Below are 23872 nucleotides of genomic sequence, written 5' to 3'. Positions count from 1 at the left end.
TTGAGCAAATACCAGGAATGTGGTTTCTGGACCATACGATAATGGTACGATTATTTGCAGCTTCTGAAACCCAACTCTCTTCCAAAGTGGATGTACCAATCTAATCTGCATTCACAACAACGAATGAGAATTCCTGTTCCTCCACATCCTCACCAACACTCATCATCGGTGTTTTAGATTTTAGCCATTCTAATAGGTATTTAGTGGTATCTCATTGCTGTTTCAAACTTGCAACGCCCTAATGACCTATAATGCTGAGCACAGTCTCGTATATTTGCCATCTATATGGTGAGGTGCCTGTTCAGATCTTTTGCCCATTTTGTAATTTGTTCCTTTCCTTATTGGTGAATTTTCAGTATACTGGGGATAACACAGTCCTTGATCAGATGTCATTTGCAAATACTTTCTTCCAGCTTGTGGCTTCTTATTCTCTTGAGGCATACGCTTGACTCTTGAATACAGGGGTTAGGGGCACTAACCCCTCCCCCACAGTTGAAAATCCCCATAGAACTTGTGACTCCCCCAAAACCTCAATAGCCAGCTGTTGACTGACAGTCGCTTCAAGGCATATTCTACATGTCGTGTGCATTCTAACAATAAACTAGAGGAACTGTAAATGTTCAAAAATATGCGGAAGGTACATGGACAGGAGTCTACTGTAGGTGTTGGAAAGAATCCAGGTGTCAGGGGCCCCGCGCCGCTCAAGGCCCGCGGCCAAGCTGTGCGTGGCTGGCTGTCGGGTGGACAGGGCGGCGTTCCCCCGCCGGGCTGGAGCCTCGCAGGTCGCCGCGCTCACGGGCTGCAGGGCACAGACCACACTTGTCCCTCCGCGGGGCGGATCGCCTCGGCCCCGCTTCACAGGTTCGGGGCAGCCGCCGGGCCGGCCGGGCTGGGGCCTCCGCAGGGCTTACCCCGGCCGGGCCGCCTCCCCGGGCGTCGCGGTCTCCGTCACCGGTGCCCTCCGCGGCGCAGCCGAGCCTCGGCGTCCCGGGGGCCAGCTCCGGGCCGCGGCGGGGCGCGGCGGGCGCTCCCCTCCTCCCGGTTCCGGAGGCCGCGGAGGCGGGGCGAGCAGTCCACGCCCTCCCGCCGGCCCCGCGCCCCGCGCACTCGCTCACAGCCGGAGGCGCGGACGCCGGACCAGGCCTCCCGGAGCGCGCTGCCGGCGGCCCCATCCGCAGGTGCAGGTGCAGGTGCGCCCGCCGCCCGCCGCCCGCCGCCCGCCGCAGGGAGGGAGCCCGGGCCGCGCCGCAGGGCGTGCACCGCCCACGGGGGCCCCGGAGCCGGGCGCGGGGCGCGGGGCGCGGAGGGCACGAGGGCGCGGCTCCGACTCCCCGAGCGACCCCGCCGCCAGGCTCGGACGGACGCCCGGAGAGGCCGTGGCGGCCTCGGAGGCGCCCCCGACGCTCCCGCCGCCGCCTCGCTCCGCCCTGACCGGGCCTCGGGGACTCGGCCGCAGAATCGAAAGTAAACGCGCCGAGGCCACGGTTGCCACATCCAGGTTCGCCGGCGACCGACTTCCGGGGGGGCGGGGCCTTCCGCGGGGGCGGGGCTCCGGCGGGGGCGGGGCCGGCGCGCGCCGGAAGTCGGGCGGTGACGGGGCTCCCGGTGGGCGGGGCTCCGGCGGGCGGCCCGGAAGGAGGCGGGGGCGGGGCCCGCCCGGGATGGTGGCGCGGGGGCTCGGCCAGGGGTCTCGGCGAGGGGGCTCGGCGCGGGCCCGCCCTCGGGCTAGGCGGGCGCGGCGGGACTCCCGGCGGCTCCCCCTCGCCGTCCCCCCAGGGCCGCGGAGGCGAGCGGGCCACCCGGAGGGGCGGCGGGGCGGGGCGGGGCGGGCGGACCGAGACCCCGCGCGCTGCCGGTGCGCGCTGCGGGGGCGCCGCCCCTCGGGCCTCGTCGCCGGGGTGGGCGCTTCCCTCGCTGACGCCCGGGGATCGAGGCGCAGGGAAGCCCCGCACCGACGGGGGCCTCGTACCTGACCTGCAGTTTGTGAAGGCCGGGTAGGTGCCAGGGCGCGGAGGGAACCTGCGGCGCTGCGGCTCCCGTGAACACGGAAGCTGGAGGCGACGTTGCAGATTCAGGGCGGGTCATTGGACCTCGTGCTAATACAACGAGAATAATGATCGATTATTAGTCTCATAATAACTACTTAGCAGTAACTTTATAATTATTGCTGATAAGATAATGATCAATTGATTTCATGATTACTTATTAGCAATAGTTAGGGAATCATTGCTAACAAAACGAAAATAATGATCAGTTATTAATTTCATAATAATTACTTATTAGCAATGATTTTATAATTATTGCTGATAAAGCAAAATAATGATCAATTATTAATTTTATATAATTAGCAATAATTTTATAACTTGCTAATAAAACAAAATAATAATTATTTCTTTTATAATAATTACTTATTAGCAATAATTTTATAATTATTGCTGATAAAACAAAATAATGATCAATTATTAATTTTATAATAATTATTAGCAATGATTTTATAATTGTTGCTAATAAAACAAAATAATGATCAATTATTAATTTAATAATTACTTATTAGCAATGATTTTATAATTATTGCTAATAAAAAGATCAGATATTTTATGATAATTATGTATTAGAAATAATTTTATAATTATTGGTAATAAAACAAAAATAATCAATTTTTTTTCAAATATATTTTTTTAAGATATTATTTATTTATTCATGAGAGACCGAGAGAGAGAGAGAGGCAGAGACACAGGCAGAGGGAGAAGCAGGCTCCATGCAGGGAGCCCGACGTGGGACTCAATCCCTGGTCTCTAGGTTCAGGTTCTGGGCTGAAGGCAGGTGCTAAACCGCTTAGCCACCCGGGCTGCCCAATGATTAATTTTTTCCAATGATTAATTATTAATTAATTACTTAATTTTAATTTTCCTCTGAACTATATGAAGCAGCAGAAACATGTTGCCTTTTTTTTTTTTTTTTTTTTTTTAATTTTTTAGTGGGATGTAGGGGCAGAGAAGAGAGAGAATCTTAAGCAGTCGCCACACACCCACGTGGAGGCACTAGGATGCCAGGCTCAATCTCACAACCCTGAGATGATGACCTGAGCTGACCTGGAGAGTCAGGTGCCCACACGACTGAGCTACCCAGGCACACCAACATGTTGCACTTTTAAGAACGTGAATATTAATGACAATTAAAAATTCCTAAGATATCAACTTCCAAAATGGCAAACTCCTATTTGGAGCTTATTAATCTGTAATGTGTTAATACCACCAATATGATCTGGTATTTGGAAATATATACACATAGGTTCCCATGCTTTGACTGGATGTTATATTCTGGCAAAAATGATTGACTGCATTCTCCTGTAAAATGCTGATTTTTGAACCACATATTTTGTTACGCTTTAAAAATTTAGTCTGTGCATTCCCCATGTTTCTGACTGTAGCATACTCATTTAATATAGGTGACAAGGCTATAAGATTAGGTCTTTGAATTTTTTTTTTTTAAGATTTTATTTATTTATTCATGAGAGACACACAGAGAGAGTCAGGGACACAGGCAGAGGGAGAAGCAGGCCCCATGCAGGGAGCCCGACGTGGGACTCGATCCCGGGGCCCAGGATCACGCCCTGGGCTGAAGGCGGCACCAAACTGCTGAGCCACCCGGGCTGCCCTGAATGAGTTTTTTTTTTTTTTTTCCTGAATGAGTTTTTAACAAAGGTTATAGTTTGCTGTCCAGAGAAGTTGCATGTATCAGCAAATTGCTCGAGGAAGTTTGAATGAAAAAACAAAGGTTCAGTGCCAGGATCTGCCACTTTAGGTGAATGATTTAATTCCAGATTTTAATTTCCTTATTTCTTTTTTTTTTTTTAATTTCCTTATTTCTAAATTGAAATGATAAGAATAAAACTTACTGCCTGGGGTCATAATGTGCTAATGTATATCAAAATACCTGGTTGAACTCTTCCAGTCTATCCTTTGCTCTTCATTTGGTTCTTCCTTACTTGGAGCTCTTATTTGGGGCCAACATTAAGCCATTAATGTTGGCTTAATGTTGAATATAATTCAGAATATAACATCCAGCCAACATTAAACCATTAATATAATAAAGAACCTGAGAGAAGCCCATGTTGGATACTTGGGTAAAATCAGAGTTTCTATTAGCAGAGGAAAGGAGGGCCATGATAGGTAGGCAACTGACGTTTTCTAACTCTTATGTATGGTCATCATTGAAAAATTGACAAAAATAGTTTTCTACCACCAAAAGGTAAGTATGAATATTTTAGAAGTGTTTTTAAAACTTTTTTTATTGAAGTGTAACATAATGTGAAGTGCATGTTTTGTAATTGTACAGCTTTATGAAGTATCATAAAGTGAACATTACCCAGGTTAAGAAATAGAACATTTCCATCCATCGTTCCTGAAGCCTCTTGTTCCTCTCTCTTCTTATTCACTATCTCCTGTCTCCTATCGTGTAGTAACTACTGTCTTGCCTGTTAATATCACAAATTAATTTTGCCTTTGTTTGTGGTATTATTATTGCTATTTCTTTGTATTTCTCCCAGTTTTACTGAGGTATAATTGACAAACAAAATTGACTATCAGTGTGAGTGTTTTGATACATAGACTCATCCTGCCTTAGAAAAAATTTTAGAGGGGATCCTTGGGCGGCTCAGCGGTTTGGCACCTGCCTTTGGCCCAGGGCCTGATCCTAGAGTCCCGGAATCGAGTCCCACATCAGGTTCCCAGCATGGAGCTTGCTTCTACCTCTGCCTGTGTCTCTGCCTCTCTTTCTCTCTCTGATATACATAAATAAAATCTTTAAAAAAAATTTTTAGAAAGTTATGAAATTTCTTGAAATTTTTACTTAATTTTAGTGGACAAAATTTGCTTTTCTGAGTCCCTGAATTAGTATCCATTTATGAAAAAAACTAAGAAATCCTGTTAAAATGGACACAATTACATTATTAGTTCAAATTAGTTATCATAAGATGATATAAGAGGGCAGTGTGCTTTCATTAATTACCCTGCAATGGCTTTATAATACGGTTTTCTACCTGCCTACATTCAGTATTTTTGTGACTGTTGGGTACTAAACTATTCACAAGACCTTCCTAAGATGCTCAGTGCTTATAAAGTTGAATTGTTCATGGGGGAAAAAAAGAGAGAGAAAGTGGTTAAAAACAAAAGAAATCACTGGAAACCATGCAAGAGGTGTATAAGATTAAGTAAGATCAGACTAAACCAGCAAATTGCAAGACTGGAAGGAGAACTGATTTGGGTCAGGAACCAACCTCACAAAGTGCTTGGAATCACCTGGAGGCCTCCTTTCTCCAAGGTCCTTCATCTTGCAAGAGGTGCTACAAATGCTAGTTGGTCCTGGCAAATTTGAGGAGACAAGATCTTGGCTGAAGGAAAGAGAGCAACTAGAACTCCTTAAAAAAGTTGAAATCTTATACTCAAATGGCACACTTCACTGTTAATAACTCCTTCCTGTTTCTTTACTCTATGAGCCTTTTTTAAAGTCGTATACAACAGTAGTCTTGAAAACTGCCAGTTGTATATCAGAATGTGGATGCACCCTAACTTATTCTCTCTTCTGTGTATGTAAATTGTTTTATATGCTTTTGTCATTCTATGTGATGTTGCCAGGACCATCCTTGTAAATAATCTTTTCAGCATCTCTGATTTGATTAAAGAAATACTAAGTGGAGTAATTATTGTCATTAAGAAATACATTTTATTATAAATGTAATTCATGCTTATTGTAGGAAATTTGGAAAATGAAAGTGTACGGAAGAAAATAAAAATCACCCTACTATACAAATATAATCTTTGCTAACATTTTAGTGTCTTTTGTTAGGTCTTTTTTTTCTGTACATATATCTATATGTATATTTAGCCATCTATCTGTAAATATATTTTTATTTTTACTTATTATTTTGAATGGCTATATAAGCTTCCATCTTATGAATGTCCTGTAATTCATTTAACTGTATCATTTCATTTTGGACAATTAAATAGTCCTTTTAAAAAATAATTACCCATTTAATGATCAATTAGGACATATGGAATCTTCGTGGTTTCTTATATATAATGTCATGTCTTCTGCAAATAGTGACAGCTTTGCTGTTTTCTTTCCAATTTGGGTACCTTTTCTTTTTCTTGCCTAATTGCTATGGCTAGGACTTCCCACATTATGTTGAATACAGGTGGCAAGAGTGGGTGTCCTTGTCCTGTTACTGATCAGTGCCTAGGGCAAAAAATGTCAGGTTTTGCCCTAGGCACTATAGGCAGCACACAAGATAGTTTCTTGCCTCCTATGTAATTAATTAGAAATAATTCTCAAATTACAGCTATCTTAATTATTTCAAGGGAGAAGTAAAGGGTGCTATGAAAATGTCTAATGGGAAGACCTAGGATAGCTTCCTTGAGGAAATGACATTTCATTGAGAACTGAAGGATGAACAGGATGACCCAGGAGAAGATTATGCCCTCAGAGGGTTATAGGGGAGAGTGGAACGAATTACTCTATCTCCCCAATCTTACTATTCTCACAAGGATGGATCAGTAGAGAGCTACTGAGCAGAGGATCCCAGCTGGAGACTGACATTCTCAAAGGCCACTGAAACAGGATAAATTTGGATAAATGTGGGCAGCTGGGCCTGCCATAGCCAGAACCATAAAGCAGGCAACAAATGTGTTTCCTTTGGGAAATGAGGAAATTGAGGTTTGTAAGTTACCCAAGTCATGAGGCTAATAAATTGTAGAGCTAGTGTCCATACTCTCAAGAGAAAGGCCTGTGCTTTTTCCACAGTAATATGGCTCTGCTACCTCTCTTTCAATGCCTGCCTCAATACCATCACCACCCTCTGCTCCTGGTCTTTGGCCCTTTATTTGTGTAGCCTTCCCCACCCCTTGTCTACCCCATACATAGATGTGCTTCTTCCCAGAGGGTGCTTCCTCTTGTTTGGCAATGTCTCATAGTTATAAAAAAGATGGTCCTTAGTGTTGTCTACTGTGCTGATGTGTGAACATTTTTGGGGTGATGTCGTCTGCCCACAACCTTTGTACAAGGTGCAGATGGTAACCTGAGCCAGACTGTCGTAGGCCACTACACAACACCACTACATCAAACTAAAAAGCTTCTTTACAGCAAGGGAAAACATCAACAAAATGAAAAGGCAACCTATTGAATGGGAGAAAATGTTTGCAAACCATACATCTGTTAGGAGCTTAATATCCAAAATATATAAAGAACTCATACAACTTCATAGCAAAAAAAAAAAAAAAAAAAAAGATTTAACTAAAAAATGAGTAGAAGATCTAAATAGACATTTTTCCAAAGAAGATACATGATGACCAACAGACCCATAAAAATGATGCTCAGCGTCATCAGGGAAATGCAGATCAAAACCACAATGAGATATAATCTCCTACCTATTAGAGCTGCTGTTATCATACAGACAAGATAACAAGTGCTGGCAAGGATGTGGAGAAAGGGGAACCTTTGTACCTGTTGATGAGAATGTGAATTGTTGTAGCCATTATGGAAAACGGTATGAAGCTTCCTCAAAAAATTCTGGGTATTTACTCAAAGAAAACAAAAGCACAATCAAAAAGACATGTACACTCCCATGTTCATAGCAGCATTAATAGCCAAGATATGGAAATAGCTTAACAGTCCATCAATAGATAAATGGAAAAAGAAGATGTGATTTATGTATCTCAAAATGTAATGCTGATTATATTGATGGTATCGATATTGATAATATATCAATATATAATTTCATCTATATATAATATAACAATATATATTGATTGATATTCTTCAATATATCAATGTATATTCAGCCATAAAAAATAAGGAAATCTTGCCATTTGTGACAACGTGATTGATCCTTGACGGCATTGTGCTAAGTGAAATGTCAGACAAATGCCATATGATCTCATTTATTTGTAGAATCTTGAAAGAAAGGAAGGAAAAAAAAGAGAAAGCAAGCAAACAAGCTTGCTCATAGATCCAGAGAATGGGGGATGCCAGAAGCAGGGGTTGGGAGAAAGGGTAAAGGTTTTTTTAAAAAAAATTAAAAAAAAAAAAAAAAACCCTAAAAGCTCCAAAAGGCAATGTAGTATCCTGGATTGGATCCTAGACCAGAAAAGGGGCATTTGTGTAAAAAAAAAAAAAAAAAAAAAAAAAAAAAAAAAGGGTAAAATCAGAATCAAGTGTGGGGTTTCATTACTAGTAATGTACAAGGTTGGTTTCTTAGTTTCGACATACATACTATTAGAAAGTAGGTGAGAAATATACAGGAAAAAATAAAAATAGAAACATAGAAACAAATTTTTAAAAATCTTAGAGTGATCTTTCATGTGTCTACTGTCAATATTATTTTATTCCACCTGCTTTGTCACATAGTATCTGTCTACCACTGTCTCTCTCCACCAGTCTATCTGCAAAGTAAATTGCAGATGTCAGTACCTTTCCTCCTAAATATTTTCAGCATGTACACCACTAACGAGAGTTCAATATGTTTACAGTTTTCTTTTTTTTTTTTAAGATTTATTTATGATGGACATAGAAAGAGGCAGAGACACAGGCAGAGGGAGAAGCAGGCTCCGTGCTGGGAGCCCGACGCGGGACTTGATCCTGGGACTCCAGGATTGCGCCCTGGGCCAAAGGCAGGCGCTAAACCGCTGAGCCACCCAGGGATCCCCCAGAGTTTTCTTTTGATGCAGGATTTGCCTACATTTGCTGAGTATTGACAAATGCTTATGCCTGTGTATCCCTAACCCCTGCCGAGATGGTAGAGCATTACTACCACCCTAGAACATTACCTAATGCCCCAAACTATTCATTCCTCACCCTGTCCCTGAGCAACCTGTCCCTAGAAAGTACTCCTTTTCCAAGATAGATTACTTTGTTCTAGAACTTAATATATTGGGAGGACTGGGTGGCTCAGCGGTTAAGTGTCTGCCTTTGGCTCAGGGCATGATCCCAGGTCCCGGGACCAAGTTCTGCATCGGGCTCCCCACAGGGAGCCTGCTTCTTCCTCTGCCTGTGTCTCTGCCTCTCTGTGTGTGTCTCTCATGAATAAATAAAATATTTAAAAAGCAAATAGAACTTAATATAGATGGAGTTATACAGTATGTATTCTTTTGTATGAGGCTTCTTCTATTTAGTATGTTTTGTGACTCATCCACATTGTTGTGTTCATTGCTTTTCATTTCTGAGTTGTAATCCATTGTATGAATATACAATCTTTTTTTTTTTTTTTTTTCATCCAGTGTTGTCTTGATGCATCATCACTTTTTCAAGTTTGGGGTGATGAATAAAGCTGCTCTGAACTTCATACAAATCTTTGGGGACATATGTTTTCATTTCCTTTAGGCTTGGAATTGCTTGGCCCTGGTTTAAGTGTATGTTGCGTTTTTAGAAGAAACCCCTCCACCTTTTATCAGAGTGGTTGTATCACTTTATGCTCCTATTCACGATGTATGAGAATTCCAGTTGTTTCTTATCTTTACCATTATATTTGGTAGAGTCAGCCTTTTAAATTTTGGATATTTTGGTAGGTGTGTAATGGCATCTCATTATGGTCCCCCATGAGTTTTTATTCTTCAGTTTGAGGAAAATGAATGGAAGAAGGAGAAGCAAACCATTCTGTTTTGAGATTACATACACTGTATACCTTGTGTTACTTATGTACAAATTCTCCAAATCCTCATCCTCTTTCCACCTTTATATTCCTTCTAGAGAATGCATTGTTCTTTTTATATTCTTCAAATTGGTTCTTTTATTCATAGTTACTCACAACCTGTTATTTTCGAAGAGTATCCAATAGTTTAATTACCTAAAATTCCTTGGTGCCTTCTACTGCCATTGTATCTGCTGGGTCTGGCTCATGCTGAACTTTTCTCCTTTGTGTTTTGTAATTTTGGAACAGGAGCTAATGTTTTTTTTTTTTTTTTTTTTTTTTTTTTTTTTAGGAGCTAATGTTAAGTTAGACTTTACTTGTGGGAATTATATCTGGTCTTTCTTGAGGGTGTTTGTTTGCTTAACCTAAACTTAACTCAGGGATATCATCAGCCTGTAGCCACTTTCTTTTCATTTATTTTTTATTTATTTTTAAATATTTTATTTATTTATTCATGAGACACACAGAGAGAGGCAGAGACACAGGCAGAGGGAGAAGCAGGTCCACGCAGGGATCCTGATGCAGGACTCGATCCTGGGACTCCAGGATCACCCTCTGGGCCGAAGGCAGATGCCCAACCACTGAGCCTCCCAGGCATCCCTAGACACTTTCTTTTTAAAAAGTTCTTAGTTTGGGCCATTTTGGCCATAGAAGTATAAATTCAAAGCCCAAATCTATTTGAAGATGGGCCCAGGTTATGAATTCATTTGGAGGTGCTTTTTATCCCCCACGTCCTATCCAAGACAAGCGATTTCCTCTGCTTGGCAGACTGTTTTTCCCTGTCTGTCCCTTCACTGACAAGTGCCATTTTAAGGGGGGAGTGTCTGTTTCACCCCTCTTTTCTTCCCTTGCCATGATCTCTCCAGTCCCTGGCTGCATTTTAAACCTTGACATTTGGATGTCAAGATTGGCCATGCACATTAGAGGCACTGTCCTAGTTCAGGTGCTATAACAAAATATGGACTGAGGGCTTAAGCAGTTGACATAATTTCTCACAGTTATGGAGGCTGGAAGTTCAATATGAAGGTATCGAAAGATTCAGTGCCTGGTGAGGACGGGCTTCCTGGTTTGCAGATGGCTGTCGTCTTCTCGTATCCTCACATAGTGGAGCGAGGGAGAGAGAAAGGGAGCTCTTACAGCTTTTATAAGGACCCTAAGCTCATTCATGAGGCTTCTACTTTCATGACCCAACTACCTCCCAAAGACTGTACCTCCTAATACTGTACCGTGAGGTCAGCTTTAACCAATGAAGCTTGGGGTGAACACTTTCAGTCCATAGCAGCCACCAGTGGGGCCAATGCCTGCTCTTTGTTTTTTAATCCCTGGAATTATTCTCCTTTCTATTGGGCCCACCTATGCATTTGAATGGACATTTGTGGTATGTTATCCCATACACAGAGATCTTTTGGAGCAGGAGGGTTTTACAATTTTTGTAGTCCTCCGTGTTGCCAGAGATGGAAGTTTAAAGGAATAAAACTTGTGGTTTTCTGTAATTCTCGAAAATATGACAAATGGTGCATTTACAAGCTATATCCATCCTCAAAAAGATTAAGGCACACCAAGCACATGGTGGAACTTTACATGTTTTTTGAGTAGTGACTTTCTGCACTGAGATGTCTCCTTGTTTGCGTTTGTGTTTCTGTTGTACAGGGCACAGCTCTGAGGAGGAAAAGGTGGTGCATTTGTGGACATTCTTAGGATTCACAAGGAAACCAACCATGTCCTTGGATGACATTAAGATGAAATCTAGTGACTTTTTGGAGAAGGAGCATCTGGACAGCGGGGGCTTTGGGAAGGTGTCTTTGTGTTTACACAGATCCCATGGACTCGTAATCCTGAAAAAGGTGTACACAGGGCCCAAGCGCACTGAGTGAGTGGGGGCTGGGGCAGGTTTCGGGCTGGGCCATGGGAAGAACTCCTGTGGAGGTGTGGGCAAGCACGGCCGGAGGTTAGAAGGAGACAGACGGCGGGGTGACAGTGTGCAGACTGTGTCAGATAACGCGCTAGCTGGTCATCGTTAGCCCTGAACGGCTCCTGAGGCTGATTAGCAGGAAGCTCAGGGCCAGCTGACAATGGAAGAGGAGGGATGGGGGGGATTAGAGAGAGGGAAGGAACTGAAGGGGCAGGAGGGAGGCAGTGAGAAGAAAGTGGGAGGGGTCCGTGAGATAGACTTGGGTACTTGCTGCAGAGCTCTGCTGGGGACCGGCCTTACATAGAGGGCAAAAAGAGGTAGCCCATTAATTAGAGGTTCCAGAAGCCCCCTGTTGAAAGCAGTCGGTGGACTCGCTAGCAAGAGAGGCCGCGTGGTGTGGGGTGGCGTCTGTGGGGCTGCTTCCCCGGGGGCTCCTCGTTCCTCCCCTGCTGAGGTCTCTTGAGCACTCGCTGCACACCCCCGGGAAGGACCGAGGACCCCTCTGCCCGCCGACGCCAGCACCGGGCCCGGAAGGGGTCGAGACCCGCATGAGCCCGGACAGCAGCGTGGGCTGCGATGGCCGCGTGTCCCGCGTCCTCGGGCCTCAAGGGACACGGGCCACCTTCCGTCCCGCAGGTACAACGAGTCCCTCCTGGAGGAGGGCAGGATGATGCACAGGCTGCGGCACAGGCGGGTGGTGAAGCTCCTGGGTGTCATTCTCGAGGAAGGGAACTACTCCCTGGTGATGGAGTACATGGAGAAGGGCAACCTGATGCACGTTCTCAAGGCGGAGGTAAGTGCACTCCGCAGCCTGCTGTCCCCCCCGGGCCTGGCCGCACCTCCCCCCCACCGCCCCGTGCCCCCCATGGGCCGGTCGCAGCTGCCTTTGGTCAGCTCCCTGCATCCTCGGGGCCGGGGACAGCCCATCTCCCCGGGCCCGTTGGCTGGAAGGCCTCTGCCCCCGGGTCGTGGAAGGACACACCGCAGGTCGCCGTGCGCTCCTGTGATGCTTGCTCTCCGATGCCGCTGGAGCCTAAGTGTTAATGCATTAGCGGCCAGAAGGCTGGGTAAGGAAGGCTTGAAATAAGGACATAGAAACCGATTCTGAAAACCCCCTCCCCTTAGTAAAGCACCTTTTAGCGTCTGTCTAGCTATTAGGGGCGAGGCTTTGTGCTGGTTGCTCCGGAGCCCACAGCAAGTATGACACAGACCCGCCCGCGGCACAGATAAGGAGGAAAACCATGTGGCCTGGTGGCGTTTCCACAGGCATCCTCCCAGCCGTGGGGACACCGAGAACAGGTACGTCCCCCCAGCCATGGGGACACCGAGGACAGGTACGTCCCCCCAGCCGTAGGGACACCGAGGACAGGTACGTCCCCCCAGCCGTGGGGACATGGAGGACAGGTACATCCCCCCAGCCGTGGGGATACCGAGGACAGGTACGTCCCCCAGCCGTGGGGACACCAAGGACAGGTATATCCCCCCAGCCATGGGGACACCGAGGACAGGTACGTCCCCCAGCCGTGGGGACACCGAGGACAGGTATATCCCCCCAGCCATGGGGACACCGAGGACAGGTACATCCCCCCCAGCCGTGGGGACACCGAGGACAGGTACATCCCCCCCAGCCGTGGGGACACCGAGGACAGGTACATCCCCCCAGCTTGGGGACACCGAGGACAGGTACGTCCCCCCAGCCGTGGGGACACTGAGGACAGGTACATCCCCCCAGTCATGGGGACACCGAGGACAGGTACATCCCCCAACCGTGGGGACACCGAGGACAGGTACTCACTTCAGTGTGGGGTGGATAAGGAGGGATTCCAGAAGGACGGTTCCTGAGCCAAAGCCTGAAGGACAGGCGCAGTTAGGGAGCACGTGTTCCTGGCGGGAGGACGGCGAAGGACAGAGAATACAGCAATTTTGGAACACCGTCAAGAACTGGACTTGGCCCGAGCATGGAGGGCGTGTGGGCCTGGTGGGATTGGCTGTCTGCAGGGCAGATACCCCCCTTTCCCCACCTTCTCCCCAGCCCTACAACTGCCCAAGGTTCTGTCCCTTCTTCGATTCCTCGAAGCCCTGGGCAGCTCTCACAGGCACCGGTGGGAAGGCTAAGAGTGTGGCTTATGCACGTTGTGTTGTGGTTGGATGTGATTGCTCTTCTCCCCAAAACCAGGTTAGACCAGCTGCTGCTTGTAGTAGGCGTTGAGGCATCCTGCCAGACGCAGAGATAAGTGGACTAGTTTGGGCTCCAGAAGAATCCAGGAGGATGTCAGGGAAAAGAGCAGAAAGGAAAATGAGAAGGGGATTTTCTTTGCTTACTCCGAATGTTTTCCCAAGTCCAAAGGTGTATACCAAGGAAGGAGGGAAAATCTCCTGCTGTTTTTTGGGTGGTGGCGATCAGGCTGCCAAATCAGCCACATTATGGGTTTTAAATATGGTTTAGAGGGTTGACTTGGACTCTAACTTCCATCATTTAAATTTTTGTCCAGTTTACCAACAACCAACATATAAGTAAATTTTTAGAGAACAGCCCATTTGTAGGGACTGTATGCATGCATGCATGCACACACACACACACGCACACATACAGTTTACGTTTTTCGGTGTTAAGTAAAATTAATGTTTTGGAATTCTCTGTAATAGCATTAATATTTATATAACTAGAATACAATTGTAAGTAAGTGACTTCTGAATTTACAAAGACTTGCTGAAGTATCTGATATGAAATTATCAAGCAGCTATTCACTTCAGCATTGTTTTGTTTTTTGTTTCCTAGTGAACGTGGTATCAGGTCTCGTTTATGTTTTTTTTTTTTTTCTTTTTAAGATTTAAATTCAGTTTCCCAACATATAACACTCAGTGCTTATCCCATCAAGTGCCCCCCTCAGTGCCCATCACCCATTCACCCCCACCCCCTGCTCACCTCCCCTTCCACTACCCCCTGTTTGTTTCCCAGAGTTAGGAGTCTCTCATGGTCTGTCTCCCTCTTTTAATTTTTCCCACTCAGTTCCCCTCCTTTCCCCTATAATCCCTTTCACTATTTTTTTCTGTTCCCCAAATGAATGAGACCATAGAATGTTTGTCCTTCTCCAATTGACTTATCACTCAGCATAATCCCCTCCAGTTCCATCCATGTTGAAGGAAATGGTGGGTATTTGTCGTTTCTAATGGCTGAGAAATATTCCATTGTGTACATAGACCACAGCTTCTCTATCCATCATCTTTCGATGGACACCGAGGCTCCTTCCACAGTTTGGCTATCGCGGACTTTGCTGCTATAAACATTGGGGTGCAGGTGTCTTGACATTTCACTGCATCTCTATCTTTGGGGTAAATCCCCAGCAGTGCCACTGCACTTCAGCATTTTTTTAACATCATGTTACCTCATAGGTTCATCTTAAATGTTTGTAATCAGTGTAATCAGCACATTTCTTTCATATTGTCTTTTCTCGTATGATTTCATACACACGTTTCTGTGACATTGTTCGTCTATTTAATATATAGTAGCATATACTAATGGACTGTAAAAAATAATTGGTTTTTTTGTTTATTTCTTTATGCCTTCATTCAACAACAATTCTAGGCACCATGCTAGGTAGTAAGTAAGGATGTATATTATAATCATCGCCATCATCATCGTGTTCTGCGCTCAAAGAGCTTAACTTTATAGCATTTTAACATATTTCCATATTAGCGTGGAAGTTTTAGTTTTACAGGACAGAACACAATAGTAATACCCTTAGCACATGGGATGAAATCTTTCTTTAAAAGGAGGCTTCTTTTAAAATGATAGCTGTGCTGCAAAGCATAGTAGAAGGAATCCTGGTGACTACAGATGGTCCCCAACTTATGGTTCGACTTACGAGTTTTTCACTTTACAATGGTCAAAAGCCATGGGCATTCAGTGGAAACCATTCTTTGAATTTTGAATTTGGGTCTCTTCCTGGGCTAATGATATGCATTATAGTCCTCTCTCATGATACTGGGGCAGCAGCCGCTGAGCGGAACCACAGCTCCCGGCCAGCTGTGTGATCACAAGGTAGACAGCCAACATGCTCGCGACCATTCTGTTACACAGCCATTCTGTTTTTCACTTGCTGTTCACTATCAGTCAGTTACTTGAGATATTCAACATTTTATTATAAAATAGGCTTTGTGTTAGATGATTTTGCCCAACTAAGGCTAATGTAAGCGCTCTAAGCAGATTAAAGGTAGGTTGGGCTAAGCTATGGCGTTTGGTAGGTTAGGTGTATTAAACACATTTTCAACTCATAATACTGTCAACTTGTGATGTGTTTATTAGGACATAACACAACTCCATTGTATGTCGAGGAGGATCTGGATATCCACAGGTTCAGACCCCACAACCTTGAATAAAACAGTTGCTTTGGCCTGTTTGACTTACCTTTCCATGTCATAGACTTAATGTCCCTTGTTTTAGGTCAGTATCCCCCTTTCTGTAAAAGGAAGGATAATTATGGAGACCATTGAAGGGATGTGCTACCTCCATGGAGAAGGCGTAATACACAAGGACCTAAAGCCTGAAAACATCCTTGTCGATGATGACTTTCACATTAAGGTAAATCAGAATCTGAAAGTTTCTAGAAGATTGGGGTGGTTTTGTTTTTTTCTTAAAGATTTTGTTTATTTGTGAAAGAGAGAGAGACAGAGACAAAGATAGCAACAGAGATAGCAGCAAAGAGCAGATTCCCGCCCTGAGCAGGGAGCCTGATGCAGGGTTTAACCTGAGATGGTCCTGGGATCATAACCTGAGCCAAAAGGCAGATGCTTAACCGACTAAGCTACTCAGGTGCCCCAGGGGGGTTTTAGTTTTAATTCTCTGCTATAAACCCATTTTTGTATGTGATAAACACTAAAGGAAGACCTCGCTCAGCTTAGAACTGGTGAACGGTGGTGCCAAGGATTCACAAGAAAGATACGGACTCGATGGAGTTCATATTATTTATTTTTTTATTAATGTTATCTACGTTTTTTATCAGTTTTTTTTTTAACTATAATTTATTCCATTGTAGTAAAGGGAACAAGGGGAGGGGATTTTCCTTTTGTTCACCCAAGAGCAGATTTAAGTAGGTGGAACATCACATCTAATTGGTTTTGGCAGCAGGAATCCAAGCACGAGAATCTGAAAGGGGAAGCAGCAATGGTGGGGAGCGCAGGAGCTGCTGACTCAGAGTCCCTCCACTATGAGATTCTGCTTCTAATGCTTCCTTCTAGTCTTGGACAGATTCTTATTCCTATAACTTTAAAAGGAAGTTTCCCTCTTTAACATTAAATCACTTATTTCTTATGTATCTCTTAGGTTAAAATCGGGGGATTTTAGATCACCACATGATCTACCCAAATGCTTGGATTCCTAGAGGCAAAAGTGAAACTGTTCCCTCTGATTTCTTCTTAACTGTATTGTTCTATCCTTCCCTGTTCTATCATTGCCCTGCCACCTCTCTCTTTGTTCTGTGTCTGACCTTTGTATTTTTCTTTTGGTTTCCTTGTTGGTTTTTCTCCTTCTTCCTATCCCATCTTCTCTCAGGTTCAGGCTACCAACTCAAAACAAGTAGCACAGCAGTCTGTATCCTCAGGACTTTGGAGTTCTTAGAATCTCGCATCCATGGGCTTCGGGACACCATTTGGGAAAATTGAAGGTGCGGTATCTAGTCCCCATGTGCTATACACATCTGCTGAGAAGACCCCTTTTCTTCCTAGCCCCAGAAATAGTTGAAAAAAAAGTATGCAGAGTAAATGAGGAATTAGAATAAACACGTTCTGCTGTAGTTCATGTCAGAAATGACTTCTGCTTTTCTTTTCCCTCCCCTTCCCCTAGCAAATTACATGGTTTTATTGCATAAGAATTCAAATACCAGAATTTCACATGGACACATCTTAGGGACATTTTCCAGATAGCTGAGGAAACAAAGTTTCTATGAACTTGTTCAGAAGTAGCTGTTTTAAATCTATCTAGTGGAAATTTCTGGAAATTCACTATACCTTGCATCTATTAGTTAAGCCCAACATTTAAAGACAAGTCTAATTTGCCTCTGGCTCTCATAGAACAATCACGTTGATTTGATCTCTTGCAGATAGCTGATCTTGGAGTTGCTTCCTTTAAGACGTGGAGTAAACTGACTAAAGAGGAAATTAATGAGCAGAGGAAATTGAATAGTGTCTCTAAGAAAAATGGTGGAACCCTCTGCTATATGGCCCCAGAGCATCTGAATGACATCAACGCCAAGCCCTCGGAGAAGTCAGATGTGTACAGCTTTGGCATAGTACTTTGGGCGATATTTGCTAATAAGGAGCCATATGAAAGTAAGACATTTATAGAGGAGTGGGATCTGGCTATTAATCAAAACTGCTGAGTGAAATATTGGCCTTCAATGAAGGCAGTTAGGATTTCCAACTGTTTGTTGTTTTAAGGTCTTTCTTACCCACGAGACCACAAGCTACACGAGGGCTAGGACCATATCTGATTTATTCAGCACTATTTCCCCAGTATTCATCTCACAGTGCCTGGAACACAGTAGGTGTGCAGTACCATTATGTTGAATGCATGAGTAATCTCGGTTTAGGAATCAGGGATCACAGGACACATAGGAGCCATGATGATGTGTCTGTATTTGGGAGGTGCTGTAAAATTCCAGGATTCTTCCTGGACAGGAAAACTTACTTCCTTCTGCTTATGAGGCATATACTTCATACTTTGATTCATTATTCACTTGCTCTTTCACTTGAGAATTTTCTTTTTAGTACTTACTAGGGGTACTTTAATCAGAATTAAGAATAAAAAGATGAGAACAGATACATGGAGATACAAGATACAAGAATAAAAAGATGAGAACAGGGCAGCCCGGGTGGCTCAGCGGTTTAGCACCACCTTTGGCCCAGGGCCTGATCCTGGAGACCTGGGATCGAGTCCCACATGGGGCTCCTTGCGTGGAGCCTGCTTCTCCCTCTGCCTGTGTCTCTCTCTCTCTCTCTTTCTCTCTCTCTGTGTGTCTCGAATGAATGAATAAATAAATAAAATATTTTTTTTTTAAAAAAAAAAGATGAGAACAGATACATGTTCATGGAGGAGAATGGATACAAAAGTATATATATACATATATATATATACACACATCTTCAGTTTGTTAAATGTCTAAATTAATGGACATTTTCCATTTCTATTTTCTTGGGTGATTATCAGCTCCCCCAGTTTAATGATCGATCACCCATTGCCAGGGCCTCTCAAATCTCTTATCTCTATCCCTGGCCTGGATATCCATTTATCTGTTAGATCCATTACACATGCCAGAGGATCCCCAAAGCAACATCCCCCCAAATAAATTCATCTTCTACATGTGCTCCTTGTAGTCCACTCAGCTTTGCTCATGTTCAGAAAATGGCATCAGCATCCACTTACCAGTTGCCCAACCAGAAACTGTAGGCATTCCGGTCTCAGCTTTGTCCATTCAAAACCTATGAATTCAAGGTATATATATGATTCAAGATCCATCTTGAATCCCCCCACTTCTGTCCCCACCAGACTCTCTAGTTCAGACCATCCGTATTTCTACTGAGGGCTGCTCATTTCCCCATTCACCCTGCAGCCAGGCTGGTCATCCTAATAGACAAGTATGACCATCTGATTCATCTATTTATAATCTTTCCAAGGCTCCCTGGGCCTCCAGTATAGAGTTCAAATTCTTCAGCATGGAATACAAGGCCCTCTCTGGCTTTTCCATCTTTCTCTAGCCTTATTCCTTACCTCTCTTTCTTTAGTCAATATGCCCAGTTATTGAGAACTACGCATAATTTCTAGGATACATCACGATTTTGGAGACTTCCAAGCTATTCATATCCTGCCCCCCTATCCTGGAATCCTGTTCTCTGAGTCCTCCTTCCTGATTTATCGATAAATCCTTCTAGTTTTTTTTTTTTGATGCAGCAAAGCCTTCTCTGACCTTCTCATCATGGTTGTGTTAGCAGAAACCTTTGTACTTAATTTTTGAATAACCATTACCAATCTGTATTTTAAGTCCCTCTCAATAAACTTAGTTCTTTACGGGTAAAAGCTGTTCCATGTTCGCCTTTGTATTAAAGTCTGGAGTCTGCCATTGTTTTTATTTGTATATTCTATTCTACCAGGAGGCCACTTTGTTGTGAATTCTTTCTTTCTTCTGCAGAGGTTAAAATGTCGTTTGATCATCTGGGCAGTAGAATATGTCAGTGCCTTGTCAGAGGGTCCTTCTGCCCCTAACAGATGAGGCGCCCGTCCTAAAAGCATACCCTAGGTAGAGGAGATCAGCAGGATTGTCCAAGTTCTGCTGCCTTCCTGCCTAAGACACGCAGGACCTGAGGAAAAAATCAACGTAAATTCTTTGCCTTATAGATGCTATCTGTGAACAGCAGCTGATACTGTGCATTAAATCTGGGAACAGGCCAGATGTGGAGGACATCATTGAGTACTGCCCAGAGGAGATTATCAGCATCATGAAGCAATGCTGGGAGGCAAAACCCGAAATTCGGCCAACATTTGCTGGTAAGAGCATCTTCTGTGACTGTGTACATTGCCAGTGAGGTGACTTTCCTGGTAAGATGTTGTCAGGAAGTTGAAGTGTTCAGAAACCTGAGTTCTACTTGTGATTTCAAATAGACTTTCTAGATTTCACACATTTTGTTCGATGAAAAGATACCATCCCTCTTAAAAGTGTGAAGTTATATGAGGCCCTCTTCTTTCTTTTTTCTTTCTTTCTTTTTTTTTTTTTTCTGCATAATTAACTTTTTAAAAATTGTGTTAAGGGCAGCCCTGGTGGCTCAGCGGTTTAGCGCTACCTTCAGTCCAAGGCATGATCCTGGAGACCCAGGATCAAGTCCCACGTCTGGCTCCCTGCATGGAGCCTGCTTCTCTGCCTGTATCTCTGCCTCTCTTTCTCTCTTTGTGTGTCTCTCATGAATAAATAAAAAAAATCTTTAAAAATAAATAAATAAAAATTGTGTTAAAATATGCATAATGCATCAGTTACCATTTTAACCTTATTTAAGTGTACAGTTCAGCGGCGTTGAGTACGTTCACAGTGTTGTGCATCCAGCACCACCAGCCATCTCTAAAACCTCTTCATCTTCCCAAACTGAAACTTCGTATCCATTAAAACGCACCAACTCCCCATCCCCCTTCCCCCAGCCCTGGCAGCCACCCTTCTGACTTTTCATCCCTATGAATTTATTCTATTATTTCTATCATTACATCAATAGGCACGATTCTAGGCACCTCGTGGAGTCATACAGTTTTTGTCTTTTCGTGCCTGGCTTGTTTCACTCAGGATAATGTCTAGGGTTGCTCTGTGCTGTGGTGTGTGTCAGAAGTTCCTTCCTTTTTTTTTTTTTTTTTGTAAGATTTTATTCATTTATTCATGACAGAGAGAGAGGCAGAAACACAGGCAGAGGGAGAGAGAAGGGGTGTGTGTGTGTGTGTGTGTGTGTGTGTATGTATACACACACGCCGCATTTTCTTTATTCATTCATCTGTTGATGGATACTTTGGTAGCTTCCACTGGTCCTTTTTTATTAGCATCTTTTATTTCTTCTCCTTCCCCTTGGGATGCAGACTTCTTTGGAAATGTATATTGTCATTTAGATTAGGCCTGTAGGGCAGCCCGGGTGGCTCAGCCGTTTAGCGCAGCCTTCGGCCCAGGGTGTGATCCTGGAGACCTGGGATCAAGTCCCACGTCGGGCTCCCTGCATGGAGCCTGCTTCTCCCTCTGCTTGTGTCTGTGCCTCTCTCTCTCTCTCTCTCTGTCTCTCATGAATAAATAAATAAAATCTTTAAAAAAATTAGGCCTTTAATAGAGGGCGAGGAAAGGGGACATGAATGTTTGTCACATCCTTGCATGTCTTCCCATTCCACTAGGTTACCTAGGACCTTGCTAAGATTCTAGAGGCAGAGGAAAGAAAATCAGGTAAGCAAGAAATAAATAGTAGGAAGTCACTTAGGAGCCTATTTCTGCCATGAGAAAACAGAATAAAGCCCCACCCACCACTAGAACCAAGGATTAGAAGGGTACTTTGATTTACTTGCTTGTTTTCCTATTTTCCTAGTCAGCCTGAATCCTCTCCTGACCTGGTCTCTTCTTTTCTTTCATGCCTTTTTCACTTTTTTAAAATTAAAGTTCCTATTTTGAGATAATTGTAGATGTACCTGTGGTTGTAAGAAAAACAGGGGCACCTGGCTGGCTCAGTCAATAGAGTATGCAACTCTTGATCTCGGGGGTTGTAAGTTCGAGCCCCAGGCTGGATGTACAGGTTACTAAAAAATCTTTCTAAAAAAAATAGGGAAAAGAAAAGAAATAACACAGAAATATCCCATATACCTTTTACCTAGTTTACCCCAGTGATAGCATCTGGCCAAACTACAGTATGGTTTTACAACTAGGATGTTGACCTTGATACAGTCAGATGCAGGTCATCTCCATCACCAGAAGGGTGCCTTATGTTGCCTTCTTGTACCCACACCCACTTTCCTCCCCAACGCCACCCTCCTCCTTCACCTCTGTTGATCACTAATCTGTTCTCCGTTTCTGTCATTTTTTGTCACTTCACAAATACTACATAAGTAGAATCATAGGGACCCCTGGGTGGCTCAGCAGTTGAACATCTGCCTTTGGCTCAGGGCATGATCCCGGAGTCCTGGGAACGAGTCCCACATCAGGCTCCCCACATGGAGCCTGCTTCTCCCTCTGCCTGTGTCTCTGCCTCTCTCTCTCTGTGTCTCTCATGAATAAATAAATAAAATCTTAAAAAAAAATAGAATCATAAAATACTTTTTGGGAATGCTTTGGGTTTGGCTTTTTGCCATTCAGCATGATTCATCCAGGCTATTGTGTATACCAACGATTTGTTCTTTTTATTGCTGAGTAGTATTCCATGGTGTGGATGTACCACAGTTTGTTTATTCTTTCCTCAAAAGAAATATGGTTCGTTCTCCATTTTTGGCTATTATAACTAACACTACTGTAAGTATTCATGTGACAGGTTTTTGTGTGAATACGTCTTTATTTCTCTAGAATAAATAACCAGGAGTGAGATAGCTAGGTTATACAGTAGTTTCATGGTTGTTTTTTTGTGGATTTTTTTGCCACTGTTTTCCAGAGTGGTTGTACCATTTTATGTTCTCGCTAGCAATGTGAACCACCAGTGATCCAGTTTCTCTGCATCTTTGTTAGCATTTGTAGTGTTGTCACCATGTCATTTTAGCCATTCTGATAGGTAGGTAGTGATACCTCACTGTGGTTTTAATTTGTATTTCTCTAATGACTAATGATATTGAATATATCCTTTTTTATGCTTATTTGCTATCTGTCGATTTTGGTGAAATGTTGCTTTAGGTCTTTTGCCTGTTTTCTAATTAGATTGCTTGTTTTTTTTTGCTGTTGAATTTTGAATGTTCTTTATATCGTCTATGTAGTATTCCTTCATTGGATTTGTAGTTTGCAAATATTTTCTCCAAAACATAGTGGGTTTTTTTTAATCCTCTTAAGCAGCATCTTTCACAGAGTAAAAGTTTTTGATGAATTCTAGATTATGAATTTTTCCTTTTATGGATTGTACTTTTGTTGTCAAGCCTAAGAACACTGCCAGGGTTGGATTTCAAAGATTTTCTATATGTTCTGTTCTAAAATTCTTACAATTTTACATTTAAGTCTATTTTAAGTATTTTTTTTTTCTATAATTGTCAAGGAAAATTTTTGATTGCTAACCAAAGAACAATAGCACAAAACTAAATATTTGATTCTTTCTTGCAAGTCATTCAATTTATATTTTGTTGGAAAAGTACCACAATCTATTTTGAGTAAATTTTTGTATAAGGTATGTGGTTTAGATTGAAGTTCATATTTTGCCTATGCATATCCACTTGTTCCAGTACCATTTGTTGAAAGTCTGTCTTTCCTCCATTGAATAGCTTTTTCTTCTTTGGCAGAAATCAGTTGGGGATATTTGTATGGGTTTATTTCTGGGTTCTCTATTCTGGTCCATTGAGCTGTGCATCTAGCCCTCTGCCAATACCTACAGTGATATGTCTTACTGAGTAGGCTGATTCCTTCCATTTTTTCCTTTATTTAAAAAATTATTTTAGCTAGTCTCGTTCCTTTGTCTTTCCATATAAAATTTAGAAAAATCTTGTCTATATCTACCAAATAAAAAATCTTACCTGGATTTTGATAGAAATTGTGTAAATCGGTATATCTATTTGGGGAGAATTGATATCTTTACAATACTGAGTA

General features: G+C 43.3%; 1 protein-coding gene across 4 annotated transcripts in view; it reads left to right on the top strand.

The window, feature by feature from the left end:
• The first annotated feature begins 1086 nt into the window (after positions 1-1086).
• Positions 1087-23872, top strand: part of RIPK1 (receptor interacting serine/threonine kinase 1) — a 40463-nt gene continuing 17677 nt past the window's right edge. Inside the window, exons 1-6 of one of the 4 annotated variants that reach the window (XM_072814122.1) lie at positions 1087-1190; positions 11333-11552; positions 12231-12387; positions 16039-16176; positions 17693-17921; positions 19984-20133. In XM_072814122.1, coding sequence (XP_072670223.1) covers positions 11401-11552; positions 12231-12387; positions 16039-16176; positions 17693-17921; positions 19984-20133 — 826 coding nt within the window. In that variant the 5' untranslated portion in view covers positions 1087-1190; positions 11333-11400. Of the gene's footprint in view, positions 1191-1358; positions 1499-1854; positions 1995-11332; positions 11553-12230; positions 12388-16038; positions 16177-17692; positions 17922-19983; positions 20134-23872 lie in introns of those variants that run through there. The other 3 variants (XM_072814124.1, XM_072814123.1, XM_072814121.1) reach the window with 3 other exon arrangements.

This window comes from Canis lupus, chromosome 37 (assembly GCF_048164855.1).
Source record: "Canis lupus baileyi chromosome 37, mCanLup2.hap1, whole genome shotgun sequence".
Classification (NCBI taxonomy): Eukaryota; Metazoa; Chordata; class Mammalia; order Carnivora; family Canidae; genus Canis; species Canis lupus.
The sequence above is the reverse complement of the archived record's forward strand: the minus strand, read 5'-3'. Positions and strand labels throughout refer to the sequence as shown.